At 36.6% G+C, this 22,448-nt stretch overlaps 1 protein-coding gene across 50 annotated transcripts in view; it reads left to right on the top strand.

Annotated features, from left to right (window-relative positions):
- Positions 1-22,448, top strand: part of RIMS2 (regulating synaptic membrane exocytosis 2) — a 752,308-nt gene that overhangs the window by 426,577 nt on the left and 303,283 nt on the right. For all 50 annotated transcript variants that reach the window (XM_050800643.1, XM_050800641.1, XM_050800657.1 and 47 more), the window contains 2 exons: positions 3,492-3,663; positions 9,388-9,541. In XM_050800643.1, the coding sequence (XP_050656600.1) occupies positions 3,492-3,663; positions 9,388-9,541 (326 nt within the window). The remainder of the gene's footprint in view (positions 1-3,491; positions 3,664-9,387; positions 9,542-22,448) is intronic.

The following is a 22,448-nucleotide window of genomic DNA, read 5'->3' as shown; positions in this document are numbered from 1 at the left end:
TGAGGAAATGTTAATAGCAATGGGTATTTCAATTCTGTATCATTTATTGGTATCATACTAGTGAGATATGTGAAGTTTAACATAAACGTGATGGTTCTTAGGAATCAAAATAGTGACAGTAAGTTAGATTTTTAAAAACTTAAATGTTGTATATGTGATTTTAAATATTAATTTTAGGCATGTGTGTATTCTTGTATATATTTTCATTATTCAAAATCATTAAAAGTTATGCTTCCTAAAATCAAATTTTTAACACAAATTATAGAGTCAAAAAGCTAAAATACTAGAATTTTTAGTCAAAAATACTAGCTCTTTTAGTCAAAAAGCTAAAAATACTGCTAAAAAGTGCTCATTTCTCTGCAATTTCTACCTCCTCTTACCAAGATATTATTTCTCTCTATTCTATAAATTTAACAAGTTGTTTTGTATTCATCACCTTATATCATCAAGAAAACTTACCACAAGTCCCAGAATCACCTTCCTCAAGCATTATTTGTTTTGTGTTTATTCTAATCAATATAAATGGTATTGTTCTACCCTTAATTTTTTTTCTTTTTGTTCTACCCTGATTTGATTGGAGAAATACTTTATCTGAAAACAAATCTAATCACTCTGAATTTCAGGCACGTAAAAAATAAAAGAGACTATTCAATAGGCATCATGAAAAAAAAAGAAGGAATGATACCAGTTACCTTTCCCCAGTTATCTGTCTGCATCCCTGCCTCCCACGGCAGAGTGCTCTCAAGATCTCGTTATTTTTTCTCAGGTTGGAAGTGGATAGGCACAGATGTGATCTTAAACATGTTTATACACTTTTGGATTCTCATTGATTTAGTTATTTGGTTCAAGTAGAAAGTCATCAAGGTTAAGTTCGGTACCAAAGTGTCACCTGAACAACAATCTCAGCAAAGAAAAGGACAAAAGAATAGACAATGAACAAAGGCTTTGCATTTTATTTGATACATATTTTGAAGTTTTATACTCTTTTTATATCTTGAAGTTAGTCGCCAGTTAAAATATATTTCTTCTTCTAATTTTAAGTAAAAACATCAAGTGTTTGCATGCTGTTACTGAATTACATTTAATGGAAACCAAAGTTCTAGTAACATGAAAATAAATTTTTAAAAAGGATTAGGTTGGATTTTATTGTTTTTAAAAATTAACTACCTTCTCAGCAATTTGATGATTCATTAAAAGATCAATTATTTATTTTATTATAATTAGGCTTTTATTTTAAAATGATGTCTATAGCATGCTTATTGATCTTAGTGTTTAAATATCTTTAGCACCTTCTCAGTGTTTGACTTACGCAGTATGCTTTGATTCTGAAGGCTTTATTTATACTTCTAGAAAAAGTAAAACTCATTTTTTTTTAACTTGCTGAAAATAAGGTTATTTTTAATGGTTCTTTTTGTGAATTGGTGCTTGGGTACGTACCAAATTGCCTTATTAAATTGTAATCATATATGTTAGGTTTATAAGAAACTTCAGAGATTGTCTATTCCTCTTCCTATTCAACATAGAAATCCTGTCTAAAATTTTCATTCTTTATCTGAGAAGTTTTTTCTGTCCTTAAGAGGAAGTTCATGACTTCCTCTTCTTTTTCCTTTCAGATTTTGATAGAAACCATTTTTGTTTGTTTGTTTGTTTTTGAGACAGAGTTTTGCTCTTTTTGCCCAGGCTGGAGTGCAAAGGCACGATCTCGGCTCACTGCAACCTCCACCTCCCGGGTTCAAGCAATTCTCCTGACTCAGCCTCCCTAGTAGCTGGGATTACAGGTGCCTGCCACCATGCCCAGCTAATTTTTTGTATTTTTAGTAGAGATGGGGTTTCACCATGTTGGCCAGGATGGTCTCGATCTCTTGACCTCGTGATCCACCTGCCTTGGCCTCCCGAAGTGCTGGGATTACAGGCGTGAGCTACTGTGCCTGGCCAGATATAAACCATTCTTGAATTAGATAGCAAGGCTCCTGTTAAATACTTTCATCCTGGGCTTCTTGGAAGGACCTTTATCTCTTGACAGGGTCTCAAAATTCATTCTTCATCAATGAAATATGAGTAGATGTTAAATAAATATTTGTTAAAGCTGTAAGCAAAGGAGGGAGAGAAAGATCATACATCACAGTCCTTGTTTCAGATAAGTTATTCCCATACACATTATCACTTCTTTCCAGGTATAGAAATAAAATCTCCTACATGGGTTTGCAATGTCATTTTTCTGCCAATGCCTTCATGGTTAATAAAGCTACCTTGCATGTTATCTTGTCCATGTGTATTAACAAAATTCATTATCAATTTGTATATTTAAAGTCATCTTTCTGCCACATTATATATGTGTGCTTTGGAAACATATAATACCTCTTCATCATTCAAGTAAAATCTATATTAAACTTAAAATTCCAATGAGAAGAAGTTGCATTACTTCCCAATTTCAGAGACAATTCTACCCCTTCTTAGTTCTCTCTCCTCCCTGTTTCCCAAAACTCTTGGGACTGTGTTGTGCTGAGATAATTTGTAGCAGTTGATACTGTTCTAACTGGAGCTTGTGTGTCATTTTAGACAGTTCTCTTAGGTAGCTTAAATTGTATTTCCTAGAAAATTGTATTCCTATCCAGCCAGTGATCCTGTCTAATAAGCAAGATTAATGATCTCCAAATAGGTTGGATGTACCCTAGGTGATGTACAGGATAATCCTTTCATGATCAGGAAGAAATATTTGAATGTTTAAAAATTTTTATTTTATTATTTTTAGTTTCTGTTTTTGTCTATTTTCCAATATGGACAATATGTTAGTATAACAGTATGGTGACACACGTACAGAGATATACAACCAAAAAGAACATGAAAACCTTTGAACTGGCAATCCCATTTATTGGGATGGTTATCTTGCATTTTCAACTCACGTTGTGGTGACTACCTCACATAGAAATAAATTTACAGTGTTTTAAAATACCAAATATATGTCAAATAAATATGAATTTCTTATATTTAAAAAAGTATCTTTATAAAAAATAGATTATAATTGGTCATTAGCTAGAACTTTGTAGATAAGAAGTTGTGAATATCACAATTTACTCCTCTTTTTGTACAATGAGACTTCTGTAGTTTAAATGAATAGTATATGTAATGTTACTGGTTAATTATCATTTAGAAGGTTTTCAGTAGGGCGATGTGTTAAAAAATTATTGAGTTAAGATTCTCACGTGTGGTTTTATTTAGATTTTGAGAAAGATTAAGTTTTCAATAATTTGTCATGGAAAAAATTTAACATTTATTGTAACTTCGCCATTATTGTCATATCTATAAAGTGTGATATAGCATACACCTTAAATTTTTCATAATAATTTTAAAGGTTATAACACTTGCAATGTATGATAATTTGATGGTAAAATATCACCTAACTTGTTTACCGAGAAATTTTAAATGAAAAAATTTTAGGATAAAACTTGTGGTTCTATGTAAGTTCATAATTTGTTGGTTTTTTTCCATAGTGATAAAAACAAGAGAAGAACTAAAACAGTAAAGAAAACATTGGAACCCAAATGGAACCAAACATTCATTTATTCTCCAGTCCACCGAAGAGAATTTCGGGAACGAATGCTAGAGATTACCCTTTGGGATCAAGCTCGAGTTCGAGAGGAAGAAAGTGAATTCTTAGGCGAGGTATCTGGAGTTGTTTTCAAGTTTATGCTATTCATGTTATCCTGAATGCTTTTATTTATATAACTGTCAGTATGATTTTATATGTAGAATATCTGCAAAGGTAGGCACAATTTCTTTAATGGAATGTATTTCAGCTGCTGCTTTAGGACAAAACTTGAAACTATAGAAAACAGTGGTTGTACATACTCTGACAGTTTTTACATGTCATTTCTTATTTTAGAACTCTCAGTGTTGAATGATAAAAGATTTGTATTTCACAAATACGTTGCTTTGTTTTATAGTGATATGTATATATTTTGGTAGTTTACTGAACAGACTGTACCACTAATAAGTAGTTAAACCATTTATTTATGGATTATTTTCAAGCCCTACAATGTAACAGGCACTGTGCTATAGATTGAGCCTTCAAAGGTAAATAAGGAGTGTTACTTACTTCAAGGAATTTACAATTCATTGGTGATACAGACACATGAATAGCAATTAGAATATAACATGCCAATTGATATGGAGGGGAAAATGCAATAGGAATACATAATTGCTATGCAGAGGAGGGCAGGTGGTCAAAGCAAGTCTTCACAGAGAGAGAGGAATTTAGCAAATTCAAGGGGAGTGAAATTCCTGCAGAGGGAATAAGAAGACATCAGGGTGAGGAGATATTGGTCAATTGCACTGAAATTGGAAGGGAATATGGTAAGAAATGAGGTTTGAGGCTTAAACTGAGACCTGGGCATGTCACTTAATGTATAAACAAATTTGGATTTATCTGGTTGATAATAGGAACCAATAACCAATAACCAATTCTCTCTTTCCCATCTCTATGGAGTCTCACTTTGTCACAGTGGCACAGTCATAGCTCACTGCTGCCTCAAGCTCTTGGGCTCAAGTAATTCTTCTGCCTCAGCTTCCCAAGTAGCTGGGACTATAGGCACCCACCACCATGCCCAGCTAATTTTATTTTTTTTGTAGGAATGGGTCTCGTCATCTTGCCCAGTCTCATATTTTCTTTAAAAAGAAAATGGTTTGACTGTACTTGAGAAAAGTATTTCCAACTGTAATGTGGAGAATGATTGAAGAAGGCAAGATGGGAAGCAATTATCCAGCTATTAGCATGTTAAGTTACTCACTTTCAGCCTTTTTCAGTGTGGTTGGTATATTAGTTCATTTTCATGCTGCTGATAAAGACATACCCGAGACTGAGAAGAAAAAGGGATTTAGTGTACTTACAGTCCACATGGCAGAAGGCAAGGAGGAGCAAGTCACATCTTACATGGATGGTGCTGGGCAAAGAGAGAGAGAGATTGTGCAGGGGAACTCCTCTTTATAAAACCGTCAGATCTCGTGAGATTTATTCACTATGAGGAGAACAGCATCAGAAAGTCCCACCCACATTATTTGATTACCTCCCACTGGGTCCTTCCCACGGCACATGGAAATTGTGGAAGTTACAATTCAAGAGGAAATTTGGGTGGGGACACAGCCAAACCATATCATTCCATCTGTCCCCTCCCAAATCTCATGTCATCACATTCCAAAACCAATCATGCCTTCCCAATAGTCTCCAAAGTTTTAACTCAGAATTAACTCAAAAGTCCAGAGTCCAAAGTCTAAAGTCTCATCTGAGACTAGGTAAGTCCCTTCTGCCTGTGAGACTATATAATCAAAAGTAAGTTAGTTACTCCCTAGATACAATGGGAGTACAGGCATTGGGTAAATACAGCCATTCCAAATGGGAGAAATTGCCCAAAACAAAGCCTCATGCAAGTCTGAAATCCAGTGATACTATCAAATCTTAAAGCTCTAAAATAATCTCCTTTGACTCCATGTCTCACATCCAGGTCATGCTGATGCAAGAGGTGGGTTCCCATGATCTTGGGCAACTCCGCCCCTGTGGCTTTGCAGTGTATAGCCTCCCTTCTGGCTGTTTTCATGGGCTGCCATTGAGTGTCTCTGGGTTTTCCAGGTGCACAGTGCAAGCTGTAGGTGGATCTACCATTCTGGTTGGTGGCCATCTTCTCACAGCTTCACTAGGCCATGCCCCAGTAGGAACTCTGTATTTGGGCTCTGACCCCACATTTCCCTTCTGCACTGCCCTAGCAGAGGTTCTCCATGAGAGCCCCACCCCTGCAACAAACTTTTACCTGGACATCCAGGCATTTCCATACATCCTCTGAAATCTAAGCAGAGGTTCCCAAATCTCAATTCTTGACTTCTGTACACCTGCAGGCTCATCACCATGTGGAAGCTGCCAAGGCTTGGGCTTGCACCCTCTGAAGCAATGGCCCAAGCTGTAGCTTGGCTCCTTTTTGTCACAGCTGAAGCAGCTGGGACGCAGGACACCAAGTCCACAGACTTGGTGTCACAGCATGGGGACCCTGGGCCTGGCCCACAAAACCATTTCTTCCTCCTAGGGCTCCAGGCCTGTGATGGGAGGGGCTGCTATGAAGACCTCTGAATTGCCCTGGAGACATTTTCCCCATTGCACATAGACGATTATCATTTGGCCCCTCATTACTTATGCAAATTTCTGCAGCTGGCTTGAACTTTTCCTCAGAAAATGATATTTTCTTTTCTATCATATAGTCAGGATACAAGTTTTCCAAACTTTTATGCTCTGCTTCCCTTATAAAACGAAATGCCTTTAACAGAACCCAAGTCACCTCTTGAATGCTTTGCTGCTTCAACATTTGTTCCACCAGATAGTCTAAATCATCTCCCTCAAGTTCAAAGTTCCACAAATCTCTGGGGCAGGGATAAAATGCCACCAGTCTCTTTGCTAAAACATAATAAGAATCACCTTTGCTGCAGTTCCCAAAAAAATTCCTCCTTTCCATATGAGACTACCTCAGCGTAGACTTTATTGTCCATATAGCTATCAGCATTTTGGGCAAAGTCATTCAACAAGGATCTAGGAAGTTCCAAACTTTCCCACATTTTCGCGTCTTCTTCTGAGCCCTCCAAACTGTTTCAACCCCTGTCCATTACTCAGTTCCAAAGCACTTCCACATTTTCAGGTATCTTTTCAGCAGTGTCTCACTCTACTAGTGTCAATTTACTATATTAGTTCGTTTTCATGCTGCTGATAAAGACATACTCGAGACTGGGAAGAAGAAGAGTTTTAATGGACTTATAGTTCCACGTGACTGGGGAGGCCTCACAATCATGGTGGAAGGCAAGGAAGAGCAAGTCATGTCTTAACATGGATGGAAGCAGGCAAAGAGAGAACTTATGCAGGAGAACTCCTCTTTATAAAACAATTAGATCTTGCGAGATTTATTCATTATGAGGAGAATAACATGAGAAAGACCCACCTTCATTATTCAATTACCTCCCACTGAGTTTCTCTCATGACATGAGGGTATTGTGTGAGTTAAAATTCAAGATGAGATTTGGGTGGGAACACAGCCAAACTATATCAGTTTTTTGGTTTTTTTGTTTGTTTGTTTGTTTCTGAGTAAATTAAATGGTAATCTCACGGGAAAAACAAGTCTATAGAAATATTGAAGTGAGTGTTGTCAGCTGAGGAACCAAAGAGTGGTAAACTAAAAATGCTTCTGTATTCCCAGCACTTTGGGAGGCCAAGCGGGGGGAGATCACCTGAAGTCAGGAGTTCAAGACCAGCCTGGCCAATGTGGCAAAACCCCATCTCTACCCAAAATACAAAAATTAGCTGGGCACGGTGGTGGGCTCCTGTAATTCCAACTACTCAGGAGTCTAAGGCAAGAGAATCGCTTGAGCCCGGGAGGCAGAGCTTGCAGTGAGCCAAGATCACGCCACTGCACTCCAGTCTGGGCGACAGAGCAAGACTCCATCTCAAAAAAAAAAAAAAAAAAGCTAAACTAAACTAAAATCCCTTGTGTGACCTTTGGGAAGAAGGGTCATACAGTTGTTAGGAGCAGAGATTCTGGAGCTAACTGACTGGGTTTATATTCCTGGCACTACCACTTCTTAGCCTTGGGTCTTTGAACAAGTTATTTGGCCCATCTGTGCTTCAGTTTGTTCTTCAACCAAGTGGGAATAATACTTTATGCAACTCAGGGTTAATATGAGAATTAAATAAGTGTGTTGTATTGTGTGTTTGTAATACTTTGGAACACAGTACCTATAATTTTGAAAATGACTAGGGAAAATTTAGAAAGAGTGAAATAACTCCAGGCATGGTGGCTCACACTTGTAATACCAATCCTTTGGGAAGTGGAGACGGGGATAGCTTGAGACCAGGAGTCCAAGACCAGCCTAGGTAACATAGCAAGACCCCCATGTTTAAAAATAAAAAATAAAAAAAGAAATTAGCTAGGCATGGTGCTGCATACAGTAGTCGTAGCTACTCATGAGGCTGAGGTGGGAGAATTGCCTTACCCCAGGAGTTTGAGGCTGCAGTTAGCTATGAGTGCACCCCTGCACCCCGCCCTGGGTGACAGAGCAAGACCCTGTCTCAAAAACAAAAAAGAAAGAATGAAATATTAACTTGGCTGTGTTGCTTCTTTACCTCCCTTAGGTAAATAGTAATTTATCTTTATGTGGCCATTCTTGTAAACACAAAGCACAAACACTGTCACTTGCACAACCTCCTAAAAAAAAGTAGACATTAATTTCTACAGACTTATATTTTGGGTAAATTTTTAAAAATTTGTGTTATAAAATTTGTATTATAATATAGTTCATGTTTAAAATCCATTCTTGTTTTTTTCTTTTCTTGTTTTAAATCTTTAGCAGGATGGTATGATAAATTCAGAATTTTAAATTAGACAGGCTGATTCAGTTTACACCTCTTTCACTTAAAAGCTGGTGTGACCTTAGATAAGTTCTTTTAACCTTTCTTAGCCTTGGTATTTTTGCTTATGAAAATTAAACAATAAGACAAAGCTAGTAATTTTTAAAATAATTATGGCAGATAATATGGCACGGTTCATAATACACAGTAGGCACTTCAAATTTGTTTTACTCTTCCCATTTAAAAGTTCTTATAAAAGTTAATTTTTTTTAACTTTTAAGTTCAGGGATACATGTGGAGGTTTGTCACATAGGTAAACATGTTTAATGGGGTTTGTTGTGCAGATTATTTCATTACCGAGGTATTAAGCCTAGTACCAACTAGTATTTTTCCTGATACTCTCCCTCCTCCTACCCTCTACTCTCCGATAGGCCCCAGTATGTATTATTTGCCTCAGTGGGTCCATGTATTCTCATCATTTAGCTCCCACTTAAAAGTGAGAATGCAGTATTTGGTTTTCTGTTCATGCATTAGTTTGCTAAGGATGATGGCCTCCTGCTCCATCCATGTCCCTGCAAAGGACATGATCTTGTTCTTTTTTATGGTTGCTTAGTATTCCATGGTGTGTATGTACCATATTTTCTTTACTTAGTCATCACTGAGGGGGGTTTAGGTTGACTCTAAATAAAAACGCTTTTAAAATTCTAAAATGATATACAAATATTAGTTATTATTACAGTCATTTAAAATGAAAAGTGTTACTTTTGTAACGGGTAGTCAAGGGTCAAAAAAATAAATGTCTTAGATATTTAAAACTATTAAATCACTAAAGAAGTTATAAAAGTTTATTTATTGTCAAAAGCATACTGACAATTTTGCAACGTCTAAATGACCTTGTTTTTCATGTAATAGCATTACTATTATAATTATTACTACAAAAGTTGTAGGACCACTTAACATAATTTCTTTATTATTGGTATATTATAACTGTCCTTTGTCTCTTGGGTTTGTAGATTTTAATTGAATTAGAAACAGCATTATTAGATGATGAGCCACATTGGTACAAACTTCAGACGCATGATGTCTCTTCATTGCCACTCCCCCACCCTTCTCCATATATGCCACGAAGACAGCTCCATGGAGAGAGCCCAACACGGAGATTGCAAAGTAAGTTTTACCAAAATTCTTTCATATTTTTATTGAATTTTCCTAATCTTGAGTTATATGTATGATACAGAATTTGAAGATATCATTGTAAATATTAATAATCATTTGTTAGTATTTCCATAGCTATTATTGAAGCTTTTGAATTGTTTGAAACACTAAAATAAGGTTGTACCCATAGCAATCACCTATCACAATGTTGAAGTGGTTTATATTTGTATTTTGGGTGATATGACACCAAATAAGCACATTTACATTTAAATCTTAGTGCTTAGAATCCTAAATATAGGAATAAGATGGCTAATATGAATTTAGCCACATAGCTGTATGCACAAAATTATCATTTCCTCCTTTATTACTCTAGGTATTTTATGAATATGTAGTATACCAAGTATACTATAGTGGTTGAAACCATGAATTTTAATTTCAGACTACCCTGAGTTTAAATATTAATTCTTACACTTTAGAACTGTATGTTTTGTGGCAGATCCTCTCTCTATGCCTCACTTTCTTCGTTCATAAAAGGGAAATAGTAATACCTGCATTACAGGGTAGTTATAAGAATTAATTAGTCTCAATAATATAAACTGATGTTATTGTTATTATTGTTATTATGATCATCAACATTACATTTTGCCCTGGATTTTACAGTCTGAAATGTAAAATACAATTACATCATTCGATAGATGCTTAAAATAAACTCAGAAATATTTTCCAGATTGAATAATGACATTTTAAACTCTTCGCCCCTAAAACTCAGGTCATTATTTTTCTAATCAATCTACTATTGGAAACTGAGGTATATGTATACTGTTTTGCATAGTATTCATGGGGTAGTTATATCTTTATGGAGACAGCATGCTCCAGTTTTAGCAACATTTTGTCAAGTGCTTCAGGACTCATTGACATTAACCAAATTTTAGAAGTATAAATTTATAAGCACAAATGCCATGTCATTTATTAATCATGGGAAGTATAGCTGGGAGTTTGACAAATGAGTATTGTCTATCTGGATCACACACTTCTGCTGAATAGAAGAATACATCATATATATATTAGAAGACTGCTTGATTAGTAGAGAATTAGAGGTAAGGATTGATCTTATGGGATACTTAGTAGTCATAGGAAAACCTAGAGAATTATTTTCAATCCTTTTTAAAATAACCCCTCTACTGGAATTTTATTTCCACTTAATATAGTCTTGTACCTTTGGATGGTATTAATTGAACACTAATTCTACAGCGTCAACTTCTTTCAGCCTCCCCACACAGTAAACACTGATCCATTTCTATTTTCAAATGCCATTACGACATCTTTTGTTGTAATAATCATGTTACAATGAACTGTATGTAAATTAATTTTATTCTTTGTGACCATTGTATCTATTCAGTACTTTCTCTCTGAATTACAGTGTGGGATGACGGGTTACTACATAATGATTACTACTATATGTCCCAACCTAATGTAATTTATATACTAATTCTTAAAGTTTATAGGCTGCTAACGCTAGCCAGCATCTTCTTTTCATTCGGGATTGACCTTTCCTTCAGTTTTTATTGCAATAACTGGTAGACTTGAGGACTCTCAATACCTGAAACAGTTAAATCTATCAACATTTTTCATTTTTTTCCCCATGCTACTTAGGAAGAGTGGATGTGAGAAAAAATGAGATTAGAGTACTGGTTAGCTGTATGTGTCATGGATTTTCATGCAGTTGTTATAATTTATCTTGCAGCTTTTAATATTTTCACATCCCCAAATGATCTTTCTGATACTTAGTCAGTAATAGTATTAAACTTACCCATGGGTGACATAATGACTCCATGTTGTACCATGTCAGTCTTGTCACTATCAACTAACCTCTAGTAAATAATTTATTAATGATATGTAAGCCTGAAGATAAGTAAAAACATGTACATACACATAAAAGAAAGAAACAAAAACTAGGAAATAACATTTAGGAATAGATAGAAAGCTAAAAACAACATTACCTTTGGCTAATTAGGCTAATACGATATATTAGTCATAATGGAAGGTACAAGTCAGAATATGAATAAATTACTAATATGTTATAAACTCCTTTGGTGACAAGAACCTCCTTAAGGGTTTTTCTTCATCTGGTGGATAAATATTGCATTTAATTTTAAGTATATGTATCATATTTCAAAGATCATGCCTTCCACCATGATTGTGAGGCCTCCCCAGTCATGTGGAACTATAAGTCCATTAAAACTCTTCTTCTTCCCAGTCTCAAGTATGTCTTTATCACAGCATGAAAACGAACTAATACAGTAAATTGATACCAGTAGAGTGAGACACTGCTGAAAATATATGTTGAGAGAACATACAGGTGAACAGTTATCATTAAAAGTGTATAATTCCCCTTTGGGGAATTATTTTGGAATACAATGAACAATTCTATGCCAAAAAGTTAAACAACATGGATGACATGGATAAATTCCTGGAGAGCCACAAATTGCAGAAACTGATCCATAAACAGCTAAAAATCTGAATAAACCTATAATAAGTAAAGAAGTTGAATTAATGAATTGATAATGAAAAAATCTTCCCACAAAGAAAAGCCTAGGCTTCACTCTTGAATTCTTTTAAACCTAAGAAAAGAAACACTAATGTTTCTCAAATTCCTTGATTAGAAAGAGAAAGGGAATACCCACCAATTCATTCTATAAGACCAGTATTTCCCTCATGCCAAAGTCAGACAAACACATTAAAAGAAAAGAAAACTACAGACCAATATTCCTCATGAACATACACACAGACATCTTCAGCAAACTATTAATGAATCGAATCCAACAGTATATGCAAAAGATTGTACACCATAGCCAAAAGGGATTTATCCTAGTGATATAGAGTTGATTTATTATCCAAAAGTCAATTAATGTAATTCAACATAGTAATAGAAAAAAGAACAAAAACCACATGAATATATGAAAATATGAAGAAAAAGCTTTGGCAGAATTCAGTGCTCATTCACAATTTAAAAAAAAAAAGTGAATGGGCATGGAAGAGAACATAGTAGGCCTAGAAAAGAACCCTCCACAAAGTGGGCATAGAAGAGAACTTTCTGATAAAGACCACCTATGAACACCCTTTAGATGACAAACCATATTTCATGGTAATAAATGCTTTCCCCTCTAGTATTGATAACTAGGAAAGGATGTCTCTTCTTATCACTTCTATTCAGCAGTGCACTGGAGATTGTAGTTAGGACAGTCAGGCAAGAAAAATACATAAAAGGCATTCAGAATGGTGAGGGAGAAGAGAGAGAAACTGCGTTTATTCACAGATGACATGATTCTATATGTAGAAGATTCTAAAGAAGCCACACAAAAACTACTAGAACTAATAAACAAGGACAGCAAGGTCCCAAGATACATGAACAATATACAAGAATCTATCCATTAACATTTTGAAAATGAAATTAAGAAAACATTTTTGACCAGGCGCAGTGACTCATGCCTGTAATCCCAGCACTTTGGGATGCCAAGGTGGGCAGATCACTTGAAGTCAGGAGTTTGAGACCAGCCTGGCCAACATGGTGAAACCCCATCTCTACTAACAGTACAAAAATTAGCCGGGCATGGTGGCAGGCGCCTGTAATCACAGCTACTCAGGAGGCTGAGACAGGATAATCACTTGAACTTGGAGGGCAGAGGTTGCAGTGAGCTGAAATCATGCCACTGCACTCCAGCCTGGGTAAGAGAGTAAGACTCCATCGCAAAACAAACAAACAAAAAAAAAACAACGATGAATTAAATTTTACAAAAGAAGTTCAAACTTGTACACTAAAAAATCACAAAACATTGTTCAGAGAAACGAAAAAGAGACATAAATAAATGGAGATGTATTCCACATGCATGAATTGGAACAGCCAGTATTATTAAGATGATAGCTCTTCTCCCAATTAGTCTACAGATCAAACCCAATTCCTATCAAAATCTAAGCAGGATATTTTGCTGAAATTAACAAGCAGATTCTAGCCTTTCTATGAGAAAGTATAAGATCTAGAGCAGCTAAAACAAATCTGGAAGATATATATTTCCTCATTTCCATATTTATTGTATAGCTACAGTAATTGCAATGGTATAATACAGGCATAATGATAGACCTATAGATAAATTGAACCAAATTTAGAATTAAAAATTACATTCATGGTCAGTTGACTCTCAACAAAGGATCCAAAGCAAATCAATGGGAGAAATAGTTTTGTTTTTGTTTTTTTTTACTAATAATGCTGGAACAATTTAATATCCACATACAAAATACTCAATTTAGACCTGACCTCACGCTATACACAAAAATTAACTTAAAGTGGATAATAGACCCAGCTGTAAGAGTTAAGACTATAAAAGTCTTCAAAGAAAACATAGGAGAAAAATCTTCATTCCTTTGGGTTAGGCAGTTTTCCCCAAAACACCACCAAAGGCTTGATCAGTAAAAAATAATACATTGGACTGCACCAAAATTTAAAATATTTGCTTTTGAAGACATCATTAAGAAGATTTTTTTAAAGCCTCAGGCTGGGAGAAAACACAGTCACGTGGCAGCTAATGACCAGATTACTTTCTGAGAAATGTGCCATTAAACATTGTCATCATTGCATGAACATCATAGAGTGCACTTATACAAGCCTAGGTGGTATAGCCTACTATACACCTCAGCAATGTGGTATAGTCTGTTGCTTGTAGGCTACAAACCTGTACAAGCACGTTACTATGCTGAATACTATAAGCAGTTGTAGCACAATGACAAGTATTTATTTATCTAAATGTATGTAAATATAGAAAAGGTACAGTCAAAATATGGTATAAAAGATTAAAAAATGATATACGTGAATAGGGTACTTACCATGAGTGGAGATTGCAGGACTGGAAGTTGTTCAGGGTGAGTCGGTGAGAAACTTGGTAAGTGAATGCGAAGGCCTAGCACATTATTGTATATACTACAGTAGACTTTATAAACATTGAAAACTTAGGCTACACTTTATTTATAAAAAATAAAGTGATTATACTGTGACATTGTGATGGCTGTGACATCAATAGGGAATTTTTCAGTTCCATCATAATTGTATGGGACCACTATCTTATATACAATTAGTCGTTTACTTAAACATCATTATGCGGCACATAATGTTTATCTGTGAATCTCATATTTGACAGAGGATTTGTATCCAGAATATATAAGGAGCCCTTAAAATGCAATAATAGTAAGAAGATAAATAGTGCTGTCAAAAAGTGGGCAAATACTTGATAGTCATTTGAAAGAATAAAATATATGGATCACAAATAAGGCCATGAAAAGACGCCCAACATCGTTAGTTATTAGTGAAATGCAAGTTATGCCATAATTATATTATTTAACACCCACTAGAATGAATGTAATAAAAAAGAAAGATGATAACAAATTTTTGCAAGAAGGGCAGAAATTGGAACCCTCATCCATTTGCTGATGTAAATGTGAAATGGTACAGACACTTTGGAAAACATTTTCGTCTTTTGTTAAAAAGTTAAAAATGAATTTACCATATAACCACTAATTTACCTTCAAGAGAAACAAAAGTGAAGGTTCACTGAAAGACTTGTACATGAACGTTTACAGCAGCATTATTCACAATGATTAAAAGGTAGAAATAGTCGAAATATTCATCAACCAGTGAATGGATAATAAAATGTGGTATATCTGCACAACTGATTACTATATATAACAAGAAAGAAGATACTGCTACATACTACAATGTAGTCAAACCTCAAAAATATTATGCTAAATGAAAGATGCTAGATGCAAAAGGCCATGTGTTCTATGATTCGACTTACATAACATGTATAGAAGTGACAAATCTATTGAGACAGATTAAGTTAGCAGTTGGCTGGAAGTAGCAATAGACAGTGACTGAAAATGGGTGTGAGTAATCCTTTGGCAGTGAAGGAGATATTCTAACATTAGATTGTAGTGATATATACACAGATTTTAGAATTTACTGAAAATTTGTAAACTGTATACTTAAAACAGATATTTATGTTATATAAATTATACCTCAATTTTAGTCAAAGCCGGGTATAGTGACCACACCTATAATCTCAGCACTTTGGGAGGCTGAGTGGGAGAATTGATTGAGCCCGAGAGTTCGAGACCAACCTGGACAACATAATGAGACCCCATTTTTATTTTTAAAAAAATTACCCGGGTTCAGTGACATGCACCTGCAGTTCCAGCTACTTGAGAGGCTGAGCTGGTAAGATGGCTTGAGCCTGGGAAGTCGAGGCTGCAGTGAGCCATGATCACACTGCACTCTAGCCTGGGCAACAGAGTGAGACTCTGTCAAAAAAGAAAGAGAGAGAGAGAGAAAGAGAAAGGGAAAGAGAAAGAAAAGAAAGAGAAAGAAGGGAAGGAAGGAAACAAGGAAGGAAGGAAGGAAGGAAGGAAAGGGAAAGGGAAAGAAAGGGAGAAGAGAAGAGAAAAGAAAATGCAGTGATAAAACTACAGGATAGATACAATCTCAATTACAGTAAGAGATTTTAGTACTCCTCTATCAATGTTTATAGAACAAATAGAAGGCTTGAAGGATTTATGTGACATTTACAAAACATTCCACAAATCAGAAAACACCTTCCCTCCATGTTCATTGAGAATCACTAAGGTAGACCTTACTCCTGCCCAAACAAGTATCAATAAATTTAAAAGTACTCAGGTCAAAGTGTGTTATCTGATCATGATAGAAATAAAATAGAAATCAATAACAGAAAATCTCTGGACAAGCTTGAAATATTTATAAATGAAGTAACACTTCTAAATAACCATGACTCAAAGAAGTTAAACAGGAAATTAAAAATTATTTTGACCTGAATGAAATGAACACCTAATGTATCGAAATTCATGGGATACAGCTAAAGCAGAACAGTAGGGAAATGTATAGCCTTAAGGACATGTATTATTAATACCAAAAATAACTTGAATCAGTGACAGGTTTTCAGCCTAACAAACTTCAAAAAGAAGAGCAAAATAGACTCAAGTAGAAGAAAGGGACTAAAAGTCAAAATAGAAATAAGTGAAATAAAGACAGAAAGTCAATTGAGAAAGTAAATGCAACCAAAGGTTGCATCTATGAAAATATCAATATAATTGATAAGCCTTTAGGCAGAATGATCAGCAAAGAAAGACAGAAGACAAATTATCAATATCAGGAAAAAGGTGATATCAGTACACATTCTACAAATATTAAAAAGACAGTAAGGGAAAACTGTGAACAACTTGATACAAATACATTTGACAACCTAGATGAAATAGAAAATTTCCTGGAAAGACACAAACTTGAGTCTCTCTCAAGAAGAAAGAAATAACTTGAGTAGCCCAATATCTATTTGAGAAATGGAATTTGTAGCTAAAAATTTTCCCTCAAAAAAATTTCAGGCCCAGATGACTTTATCAATGAATTCTGCCAAACATGGAAGGGGGATACAATACCAGTTCTTTACAAACTCTTGCAGAATATTATAATGTTGGGAATACCATCCAGCTCATTTTATGAAGTAAACATTACTCTGATACCAACAACTAACATATTAAAAGAAATCTGTACACCAATAAACCTCATGAAAATTTTAGCAAATTTAGCATATTAAATTTAGAAATATGTTGTAAAATAAAAATATAGAAAATTGAATCCACAATACATAAAAGGCATAATATCTCATGAACAAATGTTTTTATACCACGGATGCAATGTTTGTTTAACATTTGGAAAACAGAATGTCACTCATCATATTAAACTGAAAAAGAAAAAAAATATATAATAATCTCAAGAGATCATCTCAAGAAAGAGCATTTGATAAAATCCAATGTTCATCCCTGTAAAAGACCCTAAGCAAAGTAGGAGAGAAAGGAACTTTCTCAATCCAATAAAGAACATGTATCAAACCCTACAGCTAAATCATATTGGTAAAAGACTGCATTCTTTCCTCCCAAGGTCACAAATGAGAAAAAAAAATGTCTGCCCTCGCAACTGTTATTGAAAGTTGTAATTGTGCTTCTAGCTTGTATCATAAGGTAAGAAAAATCAAATGCATCCAGATTGAAAAAGAAGTAAAAGGGTGCTTATTTGCATACATGTTCATTCATATAGAAAGTCAGATGGGATCTATGCAAAAACTATTATAAGAAGTGAATCTATCACGGTTACTGGATATAAGATCAAGATACAATATCAATATTTCCATGTACCAGCAATAAACAATTGAAAATTGAAAAATACAGTGCCATATGAAAAAGTCAATTCACCACGAACAAGTAGTCTCTATGCCTGGGATGCAAGATTGGTTCAACATGCACAAATCGATAAATGTGATTCATCACATAATCTAAACTAAATACAAAAATCACATAATCGTTTCAATAGATGCAGAAGTGGCTTTCATTAAAATTCCACATTCCTTGATGTTTAAAACTCTCAAGAAACTAGGCATCGAAGGAACATACTTCAAAATAATGAGAGCCACCTATGACAAATCCATAACCAACTTAATAGTGAATGGGCAAAAGCTGGAAGCATTTCCCTTGAAAACTGCCACAATTGCTGGCAAGATGGCCAAACAGGAACAGCTCTGGTTTGCAGCTCCCAGTAAGATCAATGCAGAAGGCAGGTGATTTCTGCATTTCCAACTGAGGTACCCAGTTCATCTCACTGGGACTGGTTGGAAGTGGGTGCAGCCCAAGGAGGGCAAGCCAAAGCAGGGTGGGGCGTTGCCTCGCCCAGGAAGTGCAAGGGGTTGGGGAACTCCCTTTCCTAGCCAAGGGAACCCACTAGGGACTGTACCTTGGACTGTGGCCCAGATACTGCACTTTTCCCATGGTCTTCACGATCCCCAGACCAGGAGATTCACTGCAGTGCCCAGGCTACCAGGGCCCTGGGTTTCCAGCACAAAACTGGGCAGCCATTTGGGCAGACACCAAGCTAGCCACAGGAATTTTGTTTTTCATACCCCACTGGCACCCAGAATGCCAGCAAGACAGAACCATTTACTCCCCTGGAAAGAAGGCTGAAGCCAGGGAGCCAAGTGGTCTGGCTCCACGGATCCCACCCCAATGGAGCCCAGCAAGCTAAGACACACTGGCTTGAAATTCTTGCTGCTAACGCAGCAGTCTGAGCTCTACCTGGGACTCTTGAACTTGGTGTGGGGAGGGGCATCCACCATTGCTAAGGCTTGAATAGGCGGTTTCACCCTCGCAGTGTAAACAAAGCAGCCAGGAAGTTTGAACTGGGTGGAGCCCACCACAGCTCAGCAAGGCCACTGTTGCCAGACTGCCTCTGCAGAATCCCTCCTTCCTGGGAAGGGCATCTCTGAAAAAAAGGCAGCAGCTCCAGTCAGGAACTTATAGATAAAACGCTCACCTCCCTGGGACAGAGCACCTGTGGGAAGGAGCAGTTGGGGGAGCCGCTTCAGCAGACTTAAACGTCCTTGCCTGGTAGCTCTGAATACAGCAGTGGATCTCCCAGCACAGTGTTCCAGCTCTGATAAGGGACAGACTGCCTCCTCAAGTGGGTCCCTGAACTCCGTGTATCCTGACTAGGAGACACCTCCCAGTTGGAGCCGGCAGACACCTCATACAGGAGAACTCTGGCTGGCATCTGGTGGGTGCCCCTCTGGGACAAAGCTTCCAGAGGAAGGAACAGGCTGCAATCTTTGCTGGACTGCAGTCTCTACTGGTGACATCTAGGCAAACAGGGTTGGGAGCGGACCTCCAGCAAACTCCAGCAGACCTGCAGCAGAGGAGCCTGACTGTTGGAAGGAAACTACCAAACAGAAAGGAATAGTATTAACATCAACAAAAAGGATGTCCACTCAGAGACCCCATCAGACAGTCACTGACTTCAAAGACCAAGGTAGATAAATCCACGAAGATGGGGAGAAACCAGTGCAAAAAGACTGAAAATTCCAAAAACCAGAATGCCTCTTCTCCTCCAAAGGATCACAACTCCTCGCCAGCAAGGGAACAAAACTGGATGGAGAATGAGTTTGACAAATTGACAGAAGTCAACTTCAGAAGGCGGGTAATAACAAACTCCTCCCAGCTAAAGGAACATATTCTCACCCACTGCAAGGAAGCTAAGAACCTTGAAAAGAGGTTAGACGAATTACTAACTAGAATAACCAGTTTAGAGAAGAACATAAATCACCTGTTGGAGCTGAAAAACACATCACAAGAACTTTGTGAAGCAACACAAGTATCATTAGCTGAACTGATCAAGTAGAAAAAAGGATATCAGAGATTGAAGATCAACTCAATGAAATAAAACAAGAAAACAAGATTAGAGAAAAAAGAGTGAAAAATGAACAAAAAGTATGGGACGATGTGAAAAGACCAAATCTATGTTTGATTGGTGTACCTGACAGTGACGGGGAGAATAGAACCAAGCTGGAAAACACTCTTCAGGATATTATCCAGGAGAATTTACCCAGCCTAGCAAGGCAGGCCAACATTCAAATTCAGGAAATACAAAGAACACCACAAAGATACTCCTCGAGAAGAGCAACCCCAAGACATATAATCATCAGATTCAGCAAGGTTGAAATGAAGGAAAAAATGTTAAGGACAGCCAGAGAGAAAGGGCGGGTTACCCACAGAGGGAAGCCCATCAGAGTAACAATGATATCTTAAGCCAGAAGAGAGTGGGGACCAATATTCAACATTGTTAAAGAAAAGATTTTTTCCACCCAGAATTTAATATCCAGCCAAACTAAGCTTCATAAGTGAAGCAGAAATAAAATCCTTTACAGACAAGCAAATGCTGAGAGATTTTGTCACCACCAGGCCTGTCCTACAAGAGCTCCTGAAGGAAGCACTAAACATGGAAAGGAACAACCAATACCAGCCACTGCAAAAACATACCAAATTGTAAAGACCATCAACACTACGAAGAAACTGCATAAACTAACATGCAAGATAACCAGCTAAGATCATAATGGCAGAATCGAATTCACACATGACAATATTAACCTTAAATGTAAATGGGCTAAATACCCCAATTAAAAGACACAGACTGGCAAATTGGATAAAGAGTCAAGACCCATCGGTGTGCTGTATTTGGGAGATCCATCTCACGTCTCACGAGCACAGACACATATAGGCTCAAAATAAAGGGTTGGAGGAAGATCTACCAAACAGATGGAAAGCAAAAAAAAAAAAAAAAAAAAAAAAAAAAAAGCAAGGGTTACAATCCTAGTCTCTGATAAAACAGACTTTAAACCAACAGAAATCAAAAGAGACAAACAAGGCCATTACATAATGGTAAAGGGATCAATGCAACAAGAAGAGCTAACTATTCTAAAAATATATGCACCCAATACAGGAGCACCCAGATTCATAAAGCAAGTTCTTAGAGACCTACAAAGAGACGTATACTCCCACACAATAGTAGTGGAAGACTTTAACACCCTGCTGTCAACATTAGACAGATCAACACGACAGAAAATTAACAAGGATATTCAGGACTTGAACCCAGCTCTGGACCAAGCGAACCTAATAGACACCTACAGAACTCTCAACCCCAAATCAACAGAATATATGTTTTTCTCAGCACCACATTGCACTTACTCTAAAATTGACCACATAATTGGAAGTAAAACACTCCTCAGCAAAGGCAAGAGAACAGAAATCATAACAAACAGTCTTTCAGACCACACTGCAATCAAACTAGAACTCAGGATTAAGAAACTCCCTCAAAACCACACAACTACATGGAAACTGAACAACCTGCTCCTGAATGACTACTGGGTAAATAACGAAATGAAGGCAGAAATAAAGATGTTCTTTGAATCCAGTGAGAACAAAGACACAGTGTACCAGAATCTCTGGGACACATTTAAAGCTGTGTGTAGAGTGAAATTTATAGCACTAAATGCCCACAGGAGAAAGCAGGAAAGATGTAAAATTGACACCCTAACATCACAATTAAAAGAACTAGAGAAGCAAGAGCAAACACATTCAAAAGCTAGCAGAAGGCAAGAGATAACTAAGATCAGAGCAGAACTGAAGGACACAGAAACACGAAAAACCATTTAAAAAGTCAACAAATCCAGGAGCTCGTTTTTTGAAAAGATCAACACAATAGATAGACCACTAGCCAGACTAATAAAGAAGAAAAGAGAGAAGAATCAAATAGATGCCGTAAAAAATGATAAAGGGGATATCACCACCAATCCCACAGAAATACAAACTACCATCAGAGAATACTATAAACACCTCAACACAAACAAACTAGAAAATCTAGAAGAAGTGGATAAATTCCTGGGCACATACACCCTCCCAAGACTAAACCAGGAAGAAGTCGAATACCTGAATAGACCAATAACAAGTTCTGAAATTGAGGCAGCACTTAATAGTCTACCAACAAAACTAAGTCCAGGACCAGACGGATTCGCAACCAAATTCTACCAGAGGCACAAAGAGGAGCTGGTACCATTCCTTCTGAAACTACTCCAAACAATAGAAAAAGAGGGAATCCTCCCTAACTCATTTTATGAGGCCAGCATCTTCCTGATAACAAAACCTGGCTGTGACACAACAACAACAAAAAAGACAATTTCAGGCCAATATCCCTGATGAACATTGATGCGAAAATCTTCAGTAAAATACTGACAAACTGGAGCCAGCAGCACATGAAGAAGGTTATCCACCACGATCAAATTGGCTTCATCCCTGGGATGTAAGGCTGGTTCAACATACACATATCAATCAATAAACATAATCCATCACATAAACAGAACCAATGATAAAAACCACATGATTATCTCAATAGATGCAGAAAAGGCCTTCAACAAAATTCAACACCCCTTCATGCTAAAAACTCTCAATAAACTAGGCATTGATCAATGGAATATATCTCAAAATAATA

Source organism: Macaca thibetana, chromosome 8 (genome assembly GCF_024542745.1).
Source record: "Macaca thibetana thibetana isolate TM-01 chromosome 8, ASM2454274v1, whole genome shotgun sequence".
Classification (NCBI taxonomy): domain Eukaryota; kingdom Metazoa; phylum Chordata; class Mammalia; order Primates; family Cercopithecidae; genus Macaca; species Macaca thibetana.
This window is presented reverse-complemented; position numbering and strand designations above follow the sequence as displayed.